Genomic DNA, 24,232 nt, shown 5'->3' on the forward strand with positions numbered 1-24,232 from the left:
TGACTTGGTAAACTGTGCTCTCTTTGTACAAAGGGATAAGAATAAGGCATATAAATAAAAATATAAATATAATAATAATAACATCAACTATAAACACAAAAAGAACAAGAAATAGGCATGACTAATATGCACAGGCTAAAAATTAATCTGATAATAGTGCAGTGGTGAGTAGTGCAGAGATAGTTTTACATTAAAAGAGTATAGTAGGTGATAGTTAAATAATAAAATATATACATTGTATATTTACATGTTTATTTACAGAGTATTGATCCTTGTTTATTTCACAGCGACAGGTATGACACTATTATGGTTTAGTGTTCAATAAAGCTGCCTTGCCTTGTCTTGCCTTGCCTAGGTGGCATAAAGGCAAATTAAAGAATGCTTTTCTTAGGCTATGGGCATTTCACATATCACAAATCCAAGGTTTGTTTTCAGGCCTGAGTTTGCACTTATGATCAGCTATGTGGCTGCATAAAAAGTAGAACTTGAGCTGTTCTGTTTTATGTGTTATAGAATAAATTTAACTTTGTGGAGCCTCTACATGTCATCCATTCATCACTTAAAGCTGCTGTTGGTAGGAATGGTGTAAAAAACTTTACTTTTTTCGGCTGGGTTTGGAGAAAAGGTCATAATGCCCATCGGTACTCATCGGTGAGTGGATAATTTGAGACGATTGGGAAATCTCTGCGTTTTCCAATGCCTTTGTATCAAGCACTGTTACTATTCCCCTTGTTCCCGTTATGACGGACCAATCATAGCTAATCTCCAATCCTCTGTCCTGATTGGTTAAGGGGCGCCTACTACGTCCTCCGATTGGTTATGAGTCAGGCACTATCATGACTGCACACGCCGATCTGTGTTGGGGGGCTAAGAGGAAATCTGGTTGGGAGGGATAGTGTTGACATTCGAAGTCCCTCTCTCTGAACAGATGTTTACTCCGTGACTACCAACAGCAGCTTTGAAAGAAGAGGAAAAACAGGAGGAAGGAAATGTGAGGAAGTGACGGTGTAAAATCAGCAGTTTCATTTCTTATTTTCTTGCACTAACATTTCTAATTTTGTTTTTTTAAATAGCTCCCAAAGAAACCAGGAAAACTTGAATTCCTGTTAGCATGTAATAACTGTAAAATACTTTATTTAGGATGTAGTACTTAAGAGATTTGTCCATAATGGCTTCAGATACTTCTTCGTAATGATTTTTCAGTTTGAATGAGTCTTCAAATAATGCTTTTCAACTCTGTGCAACCATAGAGATAGCAAAGAATGCAGATCACAGAGGAGGTCGGCAAATAAAACCACCACAGGGTAACACTACCTTTTTTATTTTTTTTTTACAGCTAATTTACTCTGTGCTACTTTTGGCAGAGATCATGAAAGCAGGACTGCAAATCAGACACAACACTGTAATAGTTCCATTAAGGAACATTAACATTTAAATCCAAGGTGGGAGCTGGAGAGCTTCAGTGGAATGTAAAGTTGACACTGTGGAGACTGTTGACTTACACCCACAAACAAATGACAACCGTCAGGCCTATAAGAGACCCCACACTGTGTGACCTGAAGTTTTTCACTCCTGCTGAGGGAGCAGCTATCAGGCGTGTTGTTCTCTCCTGGATGCCAATCTGTAGAAAAATCGAACAGCAGGTTGTTGTTTTTTTTTTAATTCCAGCAAGCTATGACATGGAAGGAGTCAAAAGGTAAATTATTGATTCTAAAGCGACCTTATGATTCATTTGATATGTTACTGATGCTGTATTGATTCTGTAGTCATCAATAAGGCATGCAAAGACAGTTTTCACTCAAATTACATATTAAGTTTATATTTATCTGATTGCATTCCAGAAACATCCTTCTGTACTTCTTGTGCTGCTTGCATCTGATCCCACAATATCTGTGCACAGGGCTACACTCTCAGAGTAAGTAATCTCCCTCACTCCAAAGCCCAATTGATAGGTTCTATTACCAAAGGAAGAAAATATCATGTCTCTGTATTGTATGTATTATTATGTGCTTTTCTTTAACACACAGGCATTATAATGTGAAAGCATTATCTTCATGCACACTGCTGCTCTTATCTATTTTTCATGACATGTATCCTGTGTGGTTCTGTGTAGCAGCGTTTACAATTCTGGGTTAGCTAGACCAGTTGTGTGCCTGCATGTTACATAGATTAAACTGTGCTCTAAATGCTATTACATGAACAAAGTGAATCAATCATAGTTGCTGTTATGACAAAACTTTACAGTTCACCAGAACAGTGTCAACCTTGAGTCACACATTTTGACAGTGACTGATGTTTTAATACAATGTACAATGCTGGCACCCTGCTTGGAAATGAAAGAAAGGAAGCATCCGTTGTATGTGGACCGTTTATTCAAACTTGATAAAGACCTTTAACTTCCTGTCCAGATGTGTCAAAGCAGGAAAATCTAGAGTTGAAGTGTCAAAGAGGAAACCACAAACAGCCAGAGATAGCCTAATATTTATTCAAGGCAGTGGAGCAGCTTTCCAAACACTGAGCTTTTATTCCCTCCCCACACTGGCACATGCACACACACTCACAAACACACACACACACACACATACACTCTCTCTTTTTCGACTACTAAAGCAGGCTGCTTTCTGTTCCCATCTTGCAGCTGTGCGATTTTCATCTCAAGTTGGTATTCATGGGGAGCAGCAGTTCATGTGCCCTCAGATCAACATCGGGGAGGATCATTTCCCAGGTGAATTCTCAGAAACAAAGCACTTTTGTTTTTGTTTTTTTTCTTTACTTGCTTGACATTTGCTTTGCCCATGCAACATACAACTTCACCATTTTTAAAAACTCAAAATTATAGAAAAAAGTTAGAGAATTAATGCAAATGTTACATGTTTGTTAAACTGCAATAAGCATCATATGATATGATAGTGGAGGAAAAAAAAGAAAATGTCATTCCACTTAAAAAAATTTGGTCTACATCTTTTTAGAAATACATAACCTCCATAATAAACATGACTTCTACAATAATTTTGCATTTTCTGCCTCTGTGCCTTCAGGATTTTACATTATGTCCCAGTTCCACATTGCAGAGCTGGCGAGAAGAGGGACAGTCAAAAAGGTCCCTGGATCATCTCTTCAGCATGTTGCTTATGAAATAGGCCCAGCATTCAACTTCAGGATCAACACAAGGTGAGCTGCAGGGCGTCAGGGTGCTGGTTGCACGAGTAAACACTGACATCTAGTGGTTGAGCTGGCAAAACGCCATCTACCCTGTCCATGGTCCTGAACATCAGAGATAGGACTCATCCACAACATCACATTTATTCCATATTTGCCTAAAAAAATCTATATGATATATAGATATTATTATATAATATAGACTATATTTTTATGATGACTTGACTGTCTTAAGTGTAGAGTTAGTGACTAGAGTAATGTTTTATAGGTACAGTAGGCCTAACAGATGAATAACCCTATTGGGATAACAACTTTTTTGATCGAATAAGGGTTTAATATTATCTATTTTATTCACTAGATCAGCTTATCCCTTGGGGCTACCAGAGGAGTTTGCATTTGTGGCCGTCCTGCGCATGAGTGGCAACACCATCAATAAAAAGTGGAATATCTGGCAAATGCAGGATGTGAATGGCAACGAGCAGCTGTCCGTCAGACTCAACGGGGAGTCCAAAACTCTGGAGTTTACCTTCACATCGCTTGATAAAGGGAGGCAGACCATTGTTTTCAGCAGTGTGGCTTCTCTTTTCAATGACCAGTGGCACAAAGTCCTCCTTGACGTCAGCAAGCGCTCCGTCACCCTCTATGTGGACTGTTATATGATCGGTTCTCAAGCTGTGCCACCCCGACAAAAAGTGAGTCTGGATGGCTTTACGCTGATTGGAAAGCTCAAGGACAACCCAGTGATGGCAGTTCCGGTACGTCCAGGCACGTTCTCATCATCTCAGCTCCCAAATACTGACGCTTTGTCTCTAACTTGTTGCTTCACTTTCAAACTAACACGCCTCTGTCTGTTGCGCGTCGACGCTGAAGAGTAGTTTATCACATTTAGGTCAAAATAAACCCATTGCATCTCAAGTAGACGCGCAAGAGCATGTCTGCAGACCCGGAGGCTACAAATTCTGGATCGCCAAAGAGCATAGTGAAGACTTGGTGTCTGACCATAACCTCAACTCTTACCATAACTGTTTCAACAAGGGTCCTAGTAATGCTGCCCCATAGTTGCGGTCCTAAAACTGCAGTCTCTGACTCTGCAGACACATAATACTGGGGACGCTATAATAAACCATGGGCCGTGTACAAGTGTCGATATTTGACCATCAGACAGTTGCAACTCAGACCTATAAATTCCCAAATTGTACCACAACAAAGTTCACCGAGCAACTGAAGATAGTGAGGGCATTATTTACCTATTTCAATTTGGGACATCTCTATCCAATTAATGCTGGCCAACTCTTGTCCTTTCTAAATGCATGGCTTTAAAATGCGTTTATTTACCGTCTTTGCTTCAGAAAAAATACAAAATGATAAAAAAAATGCTTTAAATTGCTAATTATCTAACTAATATATCTTGGCTTTATTATAATATTATTTCTTATTAATAACCTCTTTCCTCTCACTTTCTCGTCATTCGTGTACACAAAAATCTACCATTCTGTTTATTTTGATTTGCACTGAGGGGAATAACATTGCTGAAAAAGTAAGTAGCAGATAAGTGCATCATAAATATTTCTACTGTGAAAAAAAAGCCTATAAATTGTGTGATGCTCTTCCTTTTATAGCATGTATTCCTAAGATGAGTTTCTATTGGAGATCCTTGACATGGTTTGTTTGGGTATCTCTGTTTTCTCACCCTCCTGCCTGGTCTCTGTGTTGTTTAAGTCTGCTGCATTCCCATTCAGGCTTTACTGACAAATATGTGGAATTTGTTGCAGGTTCTGGTGAGGAATAGGCTACCAAGGCCTAGGCATCCTGCAGTACCATGCTAGCAGCTCAATGCATTGTTTTCAAATATTTAAGGCGCCATTGTTGTGCGCAATTACGCACAAATGCACGCCTCACGGGCAGTTGTATTTCCCAGTTTTTATCTCACTATAACTACCAGCCTAAGAGTAATGTTGGATAATGAGGCTTTGGCTGTGGGGCTATTTAAATTAATGTGCATACAGCCCATTATCTGAGGTTTATTGTGTGCAGCAGATAATCTAGACTCTGAGCTTAAATGTTTTATTGTTTTTTTTGGAAACTCTGCTTTATTTTAGGAAGCAGTCACAATACAGAACGATGAACTCAAACACAACATGTTGAGGTCTCTATGTCGTAAACCTGTGTTGGGGTTACAGTATATTTCTAACCTAATATTTGATAATTGTTGTTTTTGTTTGTAGTTTGAACTCCAGTCGATGCTGATTCACTGCGACGTCACTCGAGCCCGAGCAGATACATGTTATGACCTCCCAGCCACGACATCGGTAAGAGGAATTTAAATGAAACATTTCCAAAAGGTTGTATTTTAAGAAGACAGAACATAGTTGAGCTGGGTGAGCTTTAGTTGCTGTTAATGGAGAGAAAGTTGAAATCAAAGAGTATTCAGAGTGTGCGTAAAAGTACAGTTAGATGTGGTGTATCTGTATCTTTAATATCTGCTCCACTTATCCCTGTCTTAATATTTATTAAATGATGATTAGAGGGAAGACTTCATTGTATTTCATCTTCAATAAACTTTGAATTCAGTCATTTGGGGTCACAGCAGAGGTTAAACAACCCGCTGAACATGTCTATTGGTGCTATTTGCCCCTTGGTCCCTCCCCTTCTTGTCCCCCCTTCAAACCCTCCAATCCCTTCCTGTAGCCAAGCATTGTATGAATAAACATGAGCCCCTGATGGCTCCAGGACCTCAGACGGTCTAGATAGCTGAAGCAGATTCAGTTGGGTTGTTTTTGTCGGGGCTCCATCAGCCCAACAAAACCCAGAGGAAGGACCAGTTTTAACCTTTCCTGCCCACGGGGAGATCATGGCTCGGGCCCCCAGCGTTAGAGGGCCACTGCTGGTTCTGCTTCTGCAGCTTGTCCTTATCTGCTCCGCTCAAGTAAGACTCATTGTTTCTTCTCTGTCTCTCTCTTTCTGTGTGGTGTCTGTTTTTGTTTCTTCAGACTGATGTGACAGAGGTGCAGGTGAGTGTCTTCCTGGAGCAGAATGCAAAATAACAAACTCGATTTTCCCTTCAACCTTGGTGAGATTGTTTGATCTAATAGATTCAGTAGATATGCACTAAAAAAGTTAAGGGGGTATGACATTTGTTTGGTGTGTCATTTTGAAGCTTTCCCTTCGTGTTATATCATTGCCGATAAATTCTGCAGTCAGAAATCGTCTCTGGCTGTTTGATATTTTGATGTATCTCAAAGACAGTCTTGTCCTCCAGCAACATACAGGAGGCAATGCACCTGTTCTCATATTTTCATATTATTTGTGGCATTAGAATCCTAACATAAGACAAGGCACAAATATTGGTTGAGTTGTTTTCATGTATTAAAGATTATATTCTCTGACTGTTATCATTATTTTACCCAGAGGAGTCAAGGAGCTACTGGCCCTCCTGGACCTGCAGGTGTCCCAGGAATTGATGGCATTTCTGTAAGTGCTCTGTAACATTGTTCAGATAATGTGCCACATATTCTGCAAACAGTGTCCTATTTGCTCACCTTGTGTCTCTTTGTGTTAGGGGGACAGGGGAGACGACGGCGAGGACGGTCTTCCTGTAACTATAACTTTGAATAAGTCAAAATAAATGATGAATTCATAACTTTTCATTGAAGGACTTTTCACTGACTGTGTGTGTGTGAAACCTTTGTTTCCAGGGACCTGATGGAGATGGAGGTAAACCTGGCTCTTCGGGATTACCTGGTATTCCTGGCAATGATGTGAGTGCTCAATATTTGATTGTTTTATATATATTTTTAGTAGGCTGTATGAGCGGAATCAATGTACAAAAAAAACAGCAAGGAGGTGGAACTCTGCAAGGGCGATCCTTCGTCCATATGAACTATGTTTCCTCTTCTAAAACCTTTAAATGAGCAGTGAGATTTCACACTAAGCTGGGAATCTGTATGCAAAACTGAGAGGAATGTATTCAACCGGAATCCAAATTTCCTTTGTAACAGGGTAAGCCAGAGCCCGAGTGTAATTAACTTTTCTCCCTTCAGAGTTTAAAGGAAGGTTAGAAAAACATCCACTCATAATACTGCCTCTGATGAGCGACTGACAGAGACACTCTGATGAATTTCATTCAATTTGGTGTCTTATTTCAACCTTCATTCAAAATGTGTCCTCAATAGAATCTTTAAAAAATGAATGTTTTGTGCTTTTGAGTTATTTCTTGTGATACCTACCAGGATTCCTAAACAAAAGCAGCTTTGTTCCCTGGCTGTAGTTATTATCTCCTGTTGAGAATCCACAAAACAGTGTGGAATGATTTCTTTCAGTGTGCTTGTTTGAAAAGAGGCAGAGGAATGTTGCTCACTGCTTGGTGTGCAGTCTGGAAGTTTTGCCCTCTGCCCTGGTGCTGACTTTTCCTGTGTGCCTGAGAAGTTGAACACGCATTGTTGGACATCATGACGTATGCAAAAAACGTTGCTTTCACCTCAGTGTGACTGATGGACATGAAACTTTGGTGCAGTATATGCTCAGAACTTTCAAGAGGAGGGCTTTATCATATTAGTAAATCCCACTTATGAATATGTATGACTCCTCCCACTGGTGTAAAGCTGTATTAGGATGATGTAATGTATAGAGGAAGGGGAAAGTAGTGCCTGTTGAGGTGGAAGGTGGATCTGTAAGTTTCAAATATAAGGTGAATATCTATTCTTGAAGATTTAAAATATTATTATTATCTACAATATGAAACCTGCTGGATTCTGGTTGGGCTGTAATTTTCTGGATGTCTCCTGTCTTAGATTGTACAATATAATCCATGCACTTGTTTATTTTTTACATAAAATGTTGGTACTAATTTAAACAAACTCCTAACCACTCATTTATTTTTTGGCTTAGTTTCTGCATCACCTAGAGGTTTGTTGTAATGTTTTAGTTAAGCCTGATGTCTCTTCTCTGCAGGGTCTGACTGGCCCCATTGGAGATACCGGGCCTGATGGTCCCCTCGGACAGAAAGTGAGTGACTAATGAGCCTTTGCTTTTCCTGCTTCAGAGACTGTCAGTGAAATCGTGCCAAGCTGCTGTCCAGCTTTTTTGGCCGGCTAGCGAGAGCTGCAGTGCATAAACCAATTCCTCGTGACAAATGAGACTTAATCCTGCAAGTCTTCTGTGTAATCTCCGTGGGGAATGAAGCCCTAACATCGGTTCTCATTAGACCAAACACTGCTGGGTCAAGTGTGCCCGACGCAGTCATGTGATGAGCTAGAGGAATGTTAACTGGAAACGTCTGCAGGCTAATATGTCTCAATTTAACCTGCAGTGTATCAGTGTTTGTTTCAATACTTCTGCATGTCTCTAATGTTTTTATGTTCCTGTGTTAGGGAGAACCTGGAAAACCTGGACCTCGTGGAACAGCTGTGAGTAATCTTTCCTCTCTGAGCCAGTTAGTCCAAACATCAGATTAACATTGACCTGGAAATGACATAATCTGAAAGTCTTTTTCTAAGTTAAGAACATTTGTGACTGAGTCTTGATGTGTATGTCTATTTTTAGGGTGTTGGGCAAGATGGACCCCCTGTAAGTAAATTATTTATGCTACTAAATCCAAGTTTACCGTAAGGTTTTGTAGTCTTGTTATTGAAATGATGACATGTATCTTTAAACAGGGACCTCCTGGGCCTGGAGGACTTCTGGGTGAAGTTGGAAAAGTTGGACCACCTGTGAGTAAATGCAGAGAAGTGGGGATTACTGTGTGTTATTTTAGGATTACAGTTTAGAGAATACACTGATGCATCACATACAAGCATGAGTGATAAGTTGGGAGTACACTAGCAGCTTTCTAAGACATAGTAGATACTTTTATCTTTATGTGATGGCATGATAACAAAATGAATGTAAGTGTAAGCTTAGCTCAAGGGAAATCCTCAAAGTCCTCTGTATTTATGAAGACACCAACATGAAGCCCACATTAACACAAACTGTGTTTACTCTGTGCACCGTATACTCAATATACAACCAAAGCTTCTTAATCCTCTTATCATTTAAACATTTTGTCTTCAAATTAAAGATGCATGGGTTCACAAATTTGAAGATATTTCAGAAATTGATTTAGGACTAAAAAATCAACACAAATGATCAAATATTCAGCTTTTCATTTTGCCTCTGGGCACCTTATAACCCAGAATTATATTTACTTTTTAAGTTGGACTTATTTGTGTTGTTGGTTTATTTAAATTTCAGTTTGCCTTTTGGCTATAATTATCAGCATCAGCTCGTTTTGGATTTTAGAACATAGTTTTTTGATTTACAGTTAGATTGCAATCTGTGTTCAGCTCTTAAAATGTTATATCAGCATCCTCTCCATGTAGAGTAGAGAGCAAAAGTATACATCTGACTTTATACAGGTTAATGTAAACATGTCCTCACCTGCACTCTTACTTCCTGATAGAAAAGCCCAGTAAGGTGAAGCCCTGTGCATGTACTCTGTTTTGTTCTTTCTGACTCATTTGATGTCTTTCCACAGGGGGCCATGGGTGTGAGAGGACCACAGGGACCTCGGGGAACGACAGGGCCCAGAGTGAGTAACACCGCTTCATTTGACAAATCACAAGATTTGCATATGATTACATTTGACCTTAAATTTCACAAGAGAGGGAGCTATGAAATTAGCTTAGTTTTGGTAGTCATGAGGCCTCAGCACGCTGCTTTATCCCTCCTCTAGTGCTTTACAATCCCCTTACATCCATAAATATGTCCATAAATAAATGCAATATAAAATGTTAACCTGTATTTCCTCTAAATTTCAGGGTGCAGCTGGAATGCAAGGCAGTGCCGACCTGGTAAAGTAATATTTCCTAGAGATTATGACATCCTTTTGCAGAAGATACTAAGAATAATCTCTGACTTTTATGTTTTAGTGTCCAAACTCATGTCCACCTGGGACCCCTGGACATCCTGGCCTTCCTGGCATGAAGGTGAGAAGCAGAGTTTTTTTCTGTCACACTCAAATCATGTTTATCTCTGAGAATGTTGTTTGTTAAATGTGTTTCCTTTATTTTGTGTTTGTTTTTAGGGCCACAAAGGTGTAAAAGGTGAAGCAGGAGAGCCTGGGAAACAAGGGCACAAGGTAAAATAGGTTCATCTTGGTTGCACATCCTTGTTTTCAACCCAAAGCCAAACATATGAAGTCTTGAGAAATGCAATAAAACATCCACAACAACAACAGTGTGAATTTATACTGACATAAAACTACAAAAATAGTCCCTTATAACATAAATTTCCCTCCACAAGTGTCACGCATGCCACAACGTTCCACATCAGGAGAAATTATGCACGCTTTAAACGTGAAAAAGGAATTCCTATCCCCTTTGAGACAAGTATTATTCGGCTGCTCTATTTCAAATGGAAGTGATACACGCCTTTATGTAATGCCTGTGACTCCTTGTAATGCACGGGGGATGATTCATTTGAAATGATGTTCAAGCACAACTGCCCTCTCTCTGTAATGTGTCTATGCACTATATAAATGGAAATGAGTCCGGGGCCCATCTCCCTTTATCACCTCATGCCAGGGTGTGATTTACTGTCAGCCTGCGCCCCGTCTACTTGAATGATTTTCTCCTTCACTGGAAGTTTCATTCGAGGGCCTTTTGCCTGATTTCCACTCACAGATTCACACGTTTGAGCTCAAAGTTAACAACGTAACGAGCAGATGTGCCGGGGTTGAGAGTATAGTTTATGATTTGTAAGAATATTGAATCTTGAATAAGTATGTTTTTTAAGATTACACTTCAGCACATGGCTGTAGGTACAAACAATGACAAGTAGTGCTTCACTTTGTATAGATACGAGCAGACAATGATGACATATTTCTTATAACAATCTCCTAAAAAGCTTTCAGTAAACAAAGACTTGAGGACTTTTGAAGCCTTTTTGATGCTTAAAACTCCAGAAATGAAGAGCCGCTCTTCTCATGATTCAACACAAAGGCTAACTCATCTTTAATCCATCATATCTCAAAAGCATTGACTTCATTTGAAGAATATGAATTCATTTTTTAGGAGACATAATCAAGCAGAATTTAAAATATGCTCCATTTTTCTCTCACTCCAAAACTGAAACAAAAGTCGATCTTCTCTGTTTCATTCATGTCTGTTAAATGTGACACGTTTGATTATGAGTAATGTACTGTTTACACCCCTTAATTGTGAATTGTAATACACACAATTAGAAGAAGAAACTGCCTTCTTAATGACAGAAAACTTGCACAGCCTCAGGCCAGAACCACTATCTGTCTTAATGGACATGCCCCCTCAGGTCCTGCAGAGTCTGCACATAAATTATTTCTAATTTACGAGGCAGGAGAACTCTAATTTGGAGTTCAATCATCCTCTTTTGCCCTCTTGCATCAATTAAAAAAAGGGTATTATGTATTTCTAATTATGAAGCAGTTGATAGGAGCGGCTTTGGTTTCAATATTTCTGGAATAAGAGAACCTCAGATGAGTGTCTTCATGTTTTAGGATGTTTTTTTGCTCTTGTAATGACTTTAAATATGTAGATCTGATTGACTCCTTGCTAATGTTTTTCTTTCGGTCACTCAGGGCGAGGAGGGAGACCAGGGAAGTCCAGGAGAGGTCGGATCCCAGGGACCAACGGTTAGATACTCTATTTACTACATGATATTACCCAACTTTAAAGTTGTTGTTGTTTTTTGTCTGCTTCTCTTTTGTCCCACTCACTGAGGCGTCTGTTGGATGTGTCTGTTATCTCAGGGTCCTCAGGGAATTCGTGGAGCCACGGGAATGATGGGCTCCAAAGGAGAGATGGTAAATGCTTTGACACTTTAAGCCCACGCTAGCTTTCATATGCATCACACAATCTCTACTTTTTGCAAATCCAGCCTAATTGTTCTTATTCTCTTGCAGGGAGCTCGAGGTCTTGATGGAGGTCCAGGTCCCCAGGGTGTTGCAGGGGCGACTGTGAGTTCGACCCACAATACAAATGCTATTATTTACACAATAAGTTATGAAGGGCAACTTATGATTCAGTGTATTTTTAGGGAGATCAAGGCCAGAGGGGTGTGATGGGTGAGCCGGGGCCTAAAGGTGAACTGGTGAGTAGTGAATCAACAATGAAACCCTGATTGGCTGGTTTGTACCGTACAAGCTAAACAAATGGATTTCTGTGTTGTTTTGCTGTTCAGGGTGTTCAAGGGCCAAGAGGAATTTCAGGTCTGCCAGGTCCCAAAGGAGAGGCTGTGAGTGTCTGACAAGTATTGGTGACAAATGAAGCTTAAATGTTGTGATGCACTGTGTACAAAGTGGTGAGTTTGTGCTTTTTGTCACCAGGGTTTGCCCGGTGTTGATGGTCGTGAGGGTATTCCTGGGATGCCGGGAGGAAAGGTAGAGCATCAGTTCTGCTTCTGTATTCATAAAAACCTGTTTGATTTGACATACCAGTAATAATGCTAAAACAGATTTGCTATTATGTATCATTTCTTATTCCAATGCATATTCTGATCAGAAAACTTTAGCATTGTTTGACACTGAGTACCAAGCTAAGCAGCAGCTCAGCTTTCAGGCCCCTACTGACATCCTGTGTCCATTAAAGAGCATTTGTTTATTTTGTGTAGTTACCATCTTCAATTGTCTTTGAACAAAAAAATACATAAATAAAAAATAAACCGTCTAAAATGTTTGATTAGAAAACACTGATCACTGATATTCTGCTAACTTTGGCCAACATTACACTCATGCTAGCTGCACACTGCTGTTGTTTGCTAATGTAACAACACATCACCTAATGCAGTTCTTTGTTGCAGCTTTAAAACTCTACTTGCTCATGGTAGCCTCTTAATATATTATTGCTTTGTATGCTACTGCTTTGTAGAAGAAAAACAGGGGCTGGTAAATGATTGCATTAGACTGGTACATGAGTAACATACTTGGCAGTACTGAATACCCTGTTTTAGGCGATATCAAATCAATTTCCAAAACTAGAATCACTATTATGCATCTCTCTGTAATATTTGTCTGTTTGGAGCACTCTAAGCTTCACTTTTTCACTGTCTGTTTCTCCACAGGGAGGCATCGGGAAGGCAGGCGCTCCTGGAGAGGTTGGACTTCAGGGCCTTCCTGTGAGTATGACCTTTGACCTTAAACTGTCAAGACTGACTCTGATTGGATGCACCTGAGTAAACCCACCAGGAGCACTTTAAAGCACCATCGCTCATACAGATCATCTGCACATCTGTATTGTAATAACAAGAAGCTGTCAGAAGAATGTTTCTGCATCTTGAATTTTGTTATTTATAATACATTTGATGTTTTTTTTTTCCTCCAGCTCGACATTTAAAGCAATTAATTCTGTATAACTCCATCCCTCTGGCTCATTTATCAGGCTGTGCAGTGTAATCACGCTCTTCCTCAGGAAAAAAATAGAGAGACAGAAAGTTTTCAGCCCTCTAATCTCTGATCAGTCTAATGAATGGCACCAATGGGAATCAGCTGGCAGACGGTGGCATTAAGAAAGATCTTGCTGGTGTAAAAGTCATCACTTGATTTAAATATGTAAAAGACTTTTTATCACCTTAAGCTTTTTTTAGGGTCAAAAGCTCAAACCAATGTTTTTTTATCCCTTAAGCCGGCAGCCTTAAAGCTCAAGTGTTCCTCACCCTGAAGAGGGTTTTTCTTTAAGGGCTGACACCTCCTGCTTAAAACACTCTCCTTATATTTCCTCCTTGTCATTGTCGTACGAATTTCTTACAGAAATGTCCTCTGTTTTCAGGGTTTGCCCGGTGTACCTGGACCAAAAGGCTTGGGCGGCTCTAAGGTTCTTTTCTTAATAAGTTATTGAACATTATCACACTTTCACCTTTATCTTCACAAAATCTTATACATGGTTGTGTCTGTGCAGGGAGATTCTGGTCAGTTGGGCCTTCCTGGAACAATGGGCTCTGCTGGAAAAACAGTAAGTAAGAGCAGCACTTGCTGAAAGCTGTCATCACCTCTGTTGTCACCCCTGATGTGTCACTGTGTCATTTCTCCATCACACCACAGGGTGAGCGTGGAGAGCAGGGAGAGGTGGGACCTGTTGGACCTATTGGTGGACCTGTGAGTATTTTGCCTATTTAAAGTTTTATCATATTTATCCTGTTTAACTCTTCCTTTGAGATTCAACCGTTCTTCTCATTTAATCTTCTTCCCCTACAGGGAGATGTAGGAGGGCAAGGTGCTCTAGGTCCAGCTGGCAAGCCAGGAGCAAGGGTATGTTACAGTTACTTTAGTTTTATTCTTGTCTCGTAGGTTTCATGTTTATATGCATTAACATCTTTTATGTATGTTGTTGTTTCTAGTGTATTCCTGTTCTTCCTTCAGGGTGCCCGTCTTGTTTGTTATTCATTTCATAGCTCAGTTTTATCACACAGTATCTGCACTTATTAGATGTTTCCTGTCTCATGCTGTTTGTTCACTTTCAAGCACTTATACTCCTCCCTTTGTATGAAAGTGCTTTATGAATCAATCAATCAATCTTTATTTGTATAGCGCCAAATCACAACAAACGGTATCTCAGATGCTTTTACAAACATAGGAGGTCTAGACCACTCTATGTTAAATTATGAACAGAGACCCAACACCAAGACAGGATAAGACTCAGTCTACCCCACAATATTCAGCTAGTTACAGTGGTGAGGAAAAACTTCCTTTAACAAGCAGAAACCTCGGGTAGAACCAGACTCATGTTAGACAGCCATCAGCCTTGACTTTATAAGTAAAGTTTATAAATACTATTCTTATCAGTTCCAAGGAATTATTCAATATTTAAATAAAACTTTTCACTAACAGATTTAAGTAACAGATATATCTTCAGGTTATGTTTATGTCAGTATTTTAAAAATGAAAGCTCAATAAAACATTAGCAGGGGGGGTGTCGGTTTAGCCTAGTGGCTAAAGCTCTATATTCAGAGGCAGTAATCCTTGTAGCAGAGGCTGCTTGTTTGTCTCCTGGCCCCAACCCTCTGTTGCGTGTCATCCTCCACTCTCTCTACTCCCCACATTTCCTGTCACTCTTCAGCTGTCCTTTCCAATGAAGGCAATAAATAACTACAAAATAACCAAAACAAAACATAAGCCGACAGTCGACATGCAACAATTTTACATTGCATGTTTGAGTAAACTTACAATATAAGATAATGTCCTGTAAAGAGGCACAAACAACAGCTCACATTTTTTGTTACTTTGAATGAAAGAGGCTGAAAAGAAGCCTCAGACTGTACGGTCCTGGCTGTTGTCTCCCTGGAATGTCTCAGAGAATAGGCCGAGGCTGGATCTCACATGAGCTCTATTTTCACAGTAAGGGGAGACTAGTAAGCAGCGGGCTGAATGAGCTCTCTGTTCAGCTGACATTCCTCAGACAGTCGGTCAGTGATCAAAGAGGAGAGCGCAGCACACAGACAGGTTGGGAGAGAATGAGCAGTGATGCTGAGCTGTGTGCACATTTCATTATCAGCTGTGAGTTGAGGTTTTGGAACAATTTAAGAAACATTAAAAGGCAATTAGGAAATTTCAAAGTGTGTTTTTTATCCCATTTAAAGGCTGCTTTTTAAGGGAGCAAGGAGATGATGCACAACACCTCAAACAAATGCAGCATGTCTTACAGTCTGACATGCAAAACCACACATGAACTTATCTGTCTCTTTATGTTTGCACTGTCTTGTTGTTAGTCCTGTTGTGTTGAGTGTTGTGTAGATACTCAGACTCACCACTTGAGCTTGTTTATTTGTCACAGGGACCCAAAGGTGCCCCCGGCCTACTTGGTCTCCCTGGTCCTTCTGGCCTGCCTGGAGAGAAAGGAGAGAGGGTGAGACAACATCACAGTCCCATTCAGAGAGCTTTTAAACACTATTGTCTTAAACAGGAAGAGAACTGTTTTACGACAGACAGCTGATCAGCTCCCTCTAGTGTGGACTGATGGAAATATCTGAACTACTGGATTCTGCAACAATCACTTTTGCTGGTTGACATGTTTGTTTTGTTTGTAACAGGGAGAGCGTGGAGAATCAGGACCTAAAGGAGAGCAGGTAAGGAATCTTAGAATCTAACATTCAGTCTTTCTTAATGGTGGCGCTGCTTTGAGATAACTGCTGGGTTTGTTTTTATAGGGATTACAAGGTGATGAAGGAAATCCTGGAGACAAAGGGGAGTTTGTAAGTTTTTGCACAGACACAAACACTCTTATTTAAATATTCAACACCTCATTTTGACAGTAGACTCTCACACAGTTGTCCCTCTTTCCTTCCTTTGTCCTTAAAAATGTTTTAGGGTGAGTCAGGAGAAGCTGGAGCTAAAGGAGAGGTGAGTCCAGACTGACTTTCTGTGCCCGGTATCCCCATGTTCCCCTCTGCTGTCAGGCAGATTGTGCTGCAGCTGTGTAATACCTTTCTTGTCTGGAACCATTATTTCGTGTGAAGGTCGGTAACCCCGGAGAGCCTGGCAGAAGAGGTCCTGAGGGAAGTAGAGGGCAGCCTGGTATCGAGGGGCCTCCCGGCTCACCTGGACCACGGGGCATGCAGGGAAACAGAGGAGCAACTGGAGTCAGAGGGTCTCAGGGTCCAGCGGTATGTTGACAACAAAAAACACTCAGAGGCGAAAAAGCAGACAGAGTGAGACAGAAACAAGCTCAGGGTTCTTCACTGAACTCTATAAGCCTTAAAGGATGGAGTTAGTGCTCAGACTCACAGCAGGTTATTTCACACTAATAGAATATTAATTGGATATCCTGTGAGCATTACACAACTGAACTGTGGCTGTGAATTGGGACTCTTATTTTTCTCTATGCAGTACCTCATGATTCAAGAATGCATGTATCCGCTTACCTTCTTTATGGCAGCAAAATAGACTGTCTTGGGTTTTATGTTATCACTTTTTTAGGCTTTAAACCACAAGAAAAAAAGACCATATTTCACATTAAACCCCTCACTCTGAACATATATCAAACTCTCTATTATTTTGGCCCAAAGCCCAAACTTTAAGTTAATTGGAATCAGTGTTTTTGGCAGTACCTGAGGGAGCGGGCAGCTGTCAGGGAAAAAGAAAACTTCAGAGTTTGTAGGGTTTCTCTTTTTTGTCTCTCCTGTCAAATCATTAGTTGACTCTTTTATTTTCTCATGTCTTGTGCAGATGTTACTCCATGTTTTCCTTGACAAAAAGTACAGACTCATTCCTAATACACCAAACTGTCATCACATGCTTATTATCACTTATCCTCTTACTGGTCAAATCCTGAGCAGATATAAGGTTTCACAGTTTTTGGAAGTATTTCCTCCTTTTAAAACCCAAACCTTATTAACATAATGTAAACAAACTCTGAAATATTAAACTCCAATATTGCACAACACCAGGAAACATACCAGCTTTATCAAGGCAAGCTGTTCTGAAAATGTTGTTTCTTTGGGGTTTTAAATCTGTTTGCACACATCAAAAGCTTCAGCGAATCAGGAGCTGAACCATCGCTCTTTTCGGGGTCACTTGTGCTGTTTCTGATTGGCTTAATTAAGATCCCAGGTTAAACTCAACACCTGTGTATACAAGACTAAAGGAAGAGGACATACTTTTCTTTTCACAAGTGAAGCCACTGCTGCCTGAAGAGCCTTCCTCTTCTAGGGCTGCAAAAAAGTCCTGCTGTGCGAAACCAGAGCCTACTTCTTGCGTGATTTATGACCTCAGTAATCATTAGGTAATGACCTTATGGTTAATCAATAGCTTCAGGTGTTTGCCAGTTTAGTATGATATTGATTTTGCAAGGTGTGGCCCCTTGTAGAGTAAACGTTAGGTATTGCAGCATTTGCTCCAGGGAGTGGCTACCTTCATTATTACATAACCATGCTTATTCAGCCCCGTCATCCAAATCTGGTTACTTCAAGTTCATAAAGATCAAGAGGTCAGCAGGACAAATGCTTTAAAGGGAGTTTCACCAACTGATTGGTATAACCTGTGGTTGTTAAAAAAGGGAAACAGTTGTGTCCTCTCTCCTCTCCAAAATGTCAGTGTTTGGAGAGGAAATAGAAACTCTCAATTGTAGCGTCACCACAGTGCACTTAAAGTTCATTAGACAGGTTTAACAAGCCCACGGCAGAACAATTTTCTTCACCCAGAGAGAAGCATGTGAGTAAAACAGGGGGAGTTCTGTTTTCACTTGATAACACTTTTGTGGAGTCGTCTCATAAATGTTTTAAACACTGTCTTCAAATCTATTAAGTCATCTTTCTTCCTTCCAGGGCAAGGAGCCGAGCGATCAGCACATCAAACAAGTTTGCATGCGAGTCATGCAAGGTAAGAACTGATAGGCCTTTGACCCCGTTTATCATTCCCCTGTGCCTCGTTTTCTCCAGTTTAATCTTCCCCAGAATGCCTCATTACACCCCCACACGTAGAGCCGCCCCTCTGTTGTCTCATTGATCCCGGCGGTTGCTGAATCCTCCCCAGTTCAAAAAGGAAAAGTCTCATAACCAGAACATGAAATAAGATTCAGCCTTTGTTTGTGTGATGGATGAAAGATTCCTTCTCTGAGCTTTAGAAACGTCTCACTGAAGTCACAACCTCTGTTCTCTTCATTCTGTTGCCCTAACGTCTTCACAACTCATCTCCCCATCTCATGATTTTTTTATAGCCCATGTGCTGAAAAATTAATTTCACCTCCAGCAGACCTGCACTCCTCCGCTCTGAGCAAAGAGTCTGCCTGGAAAGGAAATCTTAAAAAAGAGCAGTGGAGCAGCAGCTGCATGAATTTTCATCAGGAGCCAGAAAACTTGAATGTTAAGTGCAAAATACCATGCAGGGAGGAACCATGGGAGATTAATATTAGAGCCTGTGCATCATGAACGTACATTTCCTGCCGCTGATTGCTCGAAAGAAGGAGCATTATCTCCTCTCTGCTCAATTTACTGAGCTTCTGTTGGAAAAAAAAGGTTGAAAACTCGAGGGATATCATGCCCATAAATTCACCTCGCTGCTTCACATTCAACTCAACAACAAGAGCTGATGGACCATCTCCTCCATCAGAGCTGCTTTGGGCTTTCAGGGATGAGCCTCCTTAAGCTTCAGAATGATTTATTACAAAGTATTCCATCTTCTAAAGGCCCCCTGACATCTGTTAACTGCGACTGACAGAGAACAGTAAGTGTTTCGTGTCTGATGTTCTTCCTCCTCTCCTCTTTCTGTTTGTCTCCTACAGAACAGCTGGCTCAGTTAGCTGCTAGTTTAAGGAGACCAGAGTCTGGCGTGGCTGGTTTACCTGGAAAACCTGGACCTCCAGGACCTCCTGGAACACCAGGAGACAATGGCTTCCCTGGACAGGGTGGAACAAGAGGCCTCCCGGGACTGAAAGGACCGCCAGGACCTTTAGGAGTAAAAGGACCTAAAGGTAATGAATACACTTATAGGGTGATATGAGCAAGTTAGACATTAAATAAGATGATATGTTTGTCCCTGTTGGTATACATGCAAAATGTGTAAAAGATGTGGGATTAGTCTCTGGGTATCAAACGTGAAGACAATGAAGTGCCTTCAATCTGCATTCTTTTTAATGGCCAGCAGGGGGAGACTCATGGTTGCAAAGTAGAAGCCACGAATGTATGAAACCAGATGGGAAAATTAGCTAACTTCTTACTCAATTTATTACTTCAGGAAATATAAGCCAGATGAGTTTGTGGTCCAGATCATGGGTTCCCAAAGTGTGGGTCGGGACCCCTTGGGGGGTCGTGAGACACAAATAGGGGGTCGTGAGATGCCTTCCAGAATGTTTGTTTTTTTAAGTTATCTAAAAATTGTACATTTTACCCATTATAGTAAAAAATATCAACCCAAATAGTAGCTAAATTTGAAATAAAACCTTGAAAATTGAAAATGTAATGAGTTTTCTGCCTTTCTTTTTGCAAGATGACTCCTAAGTTTAGGGTTAGTGAACAGTTAATTACCAAAAGCATCAGTAGTAGCAGGTTAATTCATACTGGCAGAGGAAACACAGACACATGCTCATATAGGTAGGCTAATTTTCTCCAGAAAAGCTAAATGAAGCCACATTAAATCGCTTTGAGGGAGAGTGGGGGTTGCAAATCTTTGGCACCTATATTTTGGGGGTCGCGGGCTGAAAAGTTTGGGAACCCCTGGTCTAGATAGTTACTTTCAAGTGTTCTTTGATACAAAATGATGTTCGTTTTAAAAAATGACGATCAATTTTGCAGGATAATTCACGTCAAAGCAGGGAGTGCTTTAGGATGTAGTTCTCTGTGATTGACAGGAGACAGTTTAAAAACCAGCATAGGCATGGCAGCTTTACTTGTACAGCATGTTTTATACTCTGAGGCAATTTAAAGTGCTGAAGAGAAAAATAAAACATAATAAAAGAGACAGATTTACAATTAAAGAGCAAACGTACAAGATTTGATATTCATTAAAATATTTCATTACCAATCATTAAAATTACAACAGTGCCTGGTTTAATGGAATAATACAAATTTAGTTTGAAAATAAGTTTGAAGCCATCAGAGGGTAGAGTAAGCCATGCAAAAAGAAACTTTTGTTTCAGACTGAATTTGTGTTCAGAGTCAGAGTTAGTCTCATATCATGAGAGATTATTCCAGGTCTGTGCTACATGATACAAAACGGTGCTTCATACTGATGTCCTCAGGGTCCTCAATAATTCATATGTCTTAAGCATGTCGGGGATGTACTCGGGCACTGAGCCAGAGAGACTTAAACACAAGCTGAGGAATTAGTAGAGTGATGTAACCGAGCATATGCATCCTTCTGTTAACATTTGGTAACTTCCAGGAACAAAGATGGGAGCTTCAAAAAGAGGATTCACAAATTAAGTCACTGAGGCTATGTCCTCTCCTTTTAAACAACTGTTTTTAATATGTTGTGCATAGTTATTGACTGTGTATAAATATGGACAATGCATCTCCAGCTCCTCTAGTTGTTAAAGTATGAAGCCAAAGTTTTGCCACAGTGAACACTGACATGCTGTGCTGGTGATAGATTTTGGAGCCAAGACATACTCAGGCTGATGGAGCTGCTCTATAGAAGTCATGCATCATGTCCCATCCACTAACCAAAACAGACTTTTAACATACTGATAAGACATCAGAGATCCTTCAGGGTGGTCTAATTGTTTTGGTTTCACTTTTTAGGAGGTGTCATGTCTTCCATCTTTTCATGTGTGTGCTTCGTGACAATTAATCTAACGCTTGTTACAGGTGAAATGGGAGACAGAGGCTCCAGAGGGCCCACTGCACGAGGACCCAAAGGTCAACCAGGACATCCTGGACTTCCTGGTGAGTCATTTTAATCTTCCATGCACTTTAATCAGGGCAATAAAACTAAAGTATGGAACTGAGAATTAAAGGAACCAAGCTCTGCCAAAGTTAGGAAGCAAGAAATCAACACTTTGAAAAAGGGAACAAAGTGAACACTCAGGTTAACTGCATACTAGAATTTAAATGTTAGGTACTTTAACTGAACTTACTACACTGATTTGGTTTTATGAAGAAGTATAAAGTTACCAAAACAAGTTGAATTTTACCCTTGAACCATTTTTTTTCAATCTCAGGTAGATATATGCTTTCATTTGAATTTTAAATGTTATATTTTTCATGTCTACCTCAAAACAATATTCATTCTGTTATTTTTTTATACACAAGAGCTTGAGGGAAAAAAAGGAGTCCATCCTTTAAATGTTGATACTTGTGTTCTAATCTGAATGCTGTGATCACAGGTGAACCAGGCAAACCTGGCTACGGTCAGGATGGTCGGGATGGACAGAGAGGACCTCCTGGTGTTCCCGGACAGTCCGGCGTACCTGGTCCTCCTGGATCAGCTGGTCCTAATGGTTACTGTGACCCGTCAGCCTGCAACCTCCAGCCAGGAGCCGCCCACCAGTCTCTGGATGTGAAGGGACCTGCAGGGAACTAAGAGCCACTGTGGCAGAGACAGACAGACTGTTTGATTAGCTCCCCCGAGCACACAACATTTTTCACACCTTCTTCTAAAGGGCTGTGGTTGCTGTGGTGTCTTCAATCCATTAACCTCTGCTCCTGAGAGCCTCTTTGTGCCAGCCACATGTCCATCAGGAGGAGCCCGTCTCTTCAAGTCCTAAAAATTTGGCTTGTTCCGGTGTTTTCCCACCAGAGTTGTTTTTATATTTCCAAGACAGTGCGCTCAAATTTCTACAAAAGGACCAGAAATGTTTGTCTATCCCACTCTCCCTGTACCTCTACATGCATTTCTGTCTTGTTTGCTTATTTAAAGGTCCTCAGCTTTCTCACAAACATGTCCAATCATCACTAAAAGCAAACCAGAGTCAGGGTTTTGTTTGGTTGTGTGCCTTCTGCAAGTGATCTGTTCTGTAATTTATAACGTACCAAAGATAAACCTCCTGAAACCTCACTTTTGTGTGATAAATTTGCACATCAGCGTGCCCAGCAATCCTGAATAAAAAGAGAGGACGAAAATGTCATCAAGTCACAATGACTTCAGTTTATGTTGTAAATCTGTATAAATATGTTTGAATTGTGGTTAATTATATTTCCTACAAAACGACCTGATGTGAGATTTTGCCTCAATGTACAGAATACGACACGGTGCAGCTGTGCATAAATGAAGGAATGAGGGAGAACCTCATTAATGGTACAAATAAAGAAAAAAACACACGCAGTCTTTAATTTATTAACTTATTCTCTTAAAGCTGCTGTGAAGAACTTTTGTTTTGTATCGATTCTGGCGCCCCCTTGTGGACAAAGTGATACCTCTTATCTCTTGTCCTATACATGCAAAAGTATTGTTTTCAACAAAAACCTCATCCTGTTGTCTTTTGACAGTCAACTTTATCAGGCAATGTGATTATTTTCCATGAAAACACTCAAATGAAGGCTTTTTCTGAAGCGAGATGTCCATCAGCTGGTCTCACACCTACCCCCTCAGGGCGGTTTCAGGCATTAAAAATGACAACAGAGAGGGTGTCAGTGTTGTTACTGATGGTCTTGTTTGCTATTGAAGGTCATAAAGAGGCATCAGTATCATTTTCAGTCTGTTTCTCAGCCAGTTCAGAACTCCTCACAGGGCCTTTAACTGGGATTACTGGTATTATTTCTGAACAAATATGAGCAGATGAAAATTGACTTTCCTATTTTCTGAAGTGCTGAACGTCTGATTAAATTAAAGATACAGTGTGAAATTAGAATATTCAGTTATATCTAGCAGTCAGATTCTACACTGAATCGCTCCCCTGCTCACTCCCCACATCGGTGAAGCTACGGTGGCCTTAGAGGACAAGAAGCTCCTGTGATGCATGATAAGTATGATACTCGGTGTCAGGTTCTTACCGCCAAAAATGTCTATCAATACAAATAATTTTGCACACACCAACCACTCTCTTCATTCATTACGCATGGCCACTCTCTAAATACAAAATCATATTACTAAATTTTGCATTCAGTGCTACAGTAGAAAACATGGCGGTGCAAGACGGTGGCCTCCATAGAAGGAGACTCGCTTCTATGTAGATATAAAAGGCTAATTCTCAGTTCATAAAAACATTGTTTTTTTTTGTATTCAGGTGATTATACATTAATTTAAAGCTAGGGTTGGTAGTCATGGAAAACTAGCATGAATTTGAATGTAGCATTGCCTCAGGACTCTGTCTAACCCCTCCCCCCCTCCCCTCGGAGCGCCTCCAAAACGTTGCACCCGCTCACATGCACCAGCGCTGCTGATTCACGACCATCGTTTGTGTTTTGCACTACGGCAAAAAATTATCATAGTGAAAGTTAAAAACACAAACAAACATGACATATACGCGCAGGAGGCGGGCAGAACGGCAGGACGGGATTTGATTGGTTTCATAATTGGCTCCTGATGGCAGGGATTGGTTGGTGTTTTCTCAGGTTTACTCCAGCTGTAGATAGCAGCTTTTTTTCACTCTTTTTTAAGAACACATTATGTATTGATTGCCATCGGGACATAAAGATCATTTCAACCAGTATTACAAAAAGTGTATCTAAATCTGACTACCAACCCCAGCTTTAAACA

At 40.4% G+C, this 24,232-nt stretch overlaps 1 protein-coding gene across 4 annotated transcripts; it reads left to right on the top strand.

Annotated features, from left to right (window-relative positions):
- Positions 1–1,336: 1,336 nt before the first annotated feature.
- On the top strand, positions 1,337–22,854 carry col9a1b (collagen, type IX, alpha 1b). Of its 4 annotated transcripts, XM_034681328.1 has the most exons (38): positions 1,337–1,696; positions 1,842–1,915; positions 2,639–2,725; positions 3,039–3,171; positions 3,518–3,914; positions 5,385–5,468; positions 6,150–6,170; positions 6,568–6,630; positions 6,719–6,754; positions 6,855–6,917; positions 8,110–8,163; positions 8,529–8,564; positions 8,701–8,724; positions 8,814–8,867; positions 9,671–9,724; positions 9,954–9,986; positions 10,065–10,121; positions 10,220–10,273; positions 11,750–11,803; positions 11,921–11,974; positions 12,074–12,127; positions 12,208–12,261; positions 12,352–12,405; positions 12,497–12,550; positions 13,231–13,284; positions 13,935–13,979; positions 14,064–14,117; positions 14,207–14,260; positions 14,360–14,413; positions 15,936–16,007; positions 16,192–16,227; positions 16,309–16,353; positions 16,469–16,501; positions 16,618–16,764; positions 18,424–18,478; positions 19,380–19,568; positions 21,403–21,480; positions 21,921–22,854. In XM_034681328.1, exons 1-38 carry the CDS (start codon positions 1,515–1,517, stop codon positions 22,115–22,117), a joined length of 2,943 nt encoding a protein of 980 aa, XP_034537219.1. In that variant the 5' UTR covers positions 1,337–1,514; the 3' UTR covers positions 22,118–22,854. The 4 variants fall into 4 exon arrangements, with proteins under 4 accessions (XP_034537219.1, XP_034537222.1, XP_034537220.1 ...); XM_034681331.1 differs by lacking the exons at positions 1,337–1,696; positions 1,842–1,915; positions 2,639–2,725; positions 3,518–3,914 and having other exon boundaries at positions 3,115–3,171; XM_034681329.1 differs by lacking the exons at positions 1,337–1,696; positions 1,842–1,915; positions 2,639–2,725; positions 3,039–3,171 and having other exon boundaries at positions 3,819–3,924.
- The last annotated feature ends 1,378 nt before the right edge of the window (positions 22,855–24,232 follow it).

Source organism: Notolabrus celidotus, chromosome 4, assembly GCF_009762535.1.
Source record: "Notolabrus celidotus isolate fNotCel1 chromosome 4, fNotCel1.pri, whole genome shotgun sequence".
Classification (NCBI taxonomy): domain Eukaryota; kingdom Metazoa; phylum Chordata; class Actinopteri; order Labriformes; family Labridae; genus Notolabrus; species Notolabrus celidotus.

Coding starts and splice junctions, on each gene's coding strand:
- col9a1b (XM_034681328.1), top strand. CDS start 1,515: ATGACAACCGTCAGGCCTATAAGAGACCCCACACTGTGTGACCTGAAG. Junction 13,285..13,934: donor TTGGACTTCAGGGCCTTCCT/GTGAGTATGACC, acceptor CTCTGTTTTCAG/GGTTTGCCCGGTGTACCTGG. Junction 14,261..14,359: donor TTGGACCTATTGGTGGACCT/GTGAGTATTTTG, acceptor CTTCCCCTACAG/GGAGATGTAGGAGGGCAAGG.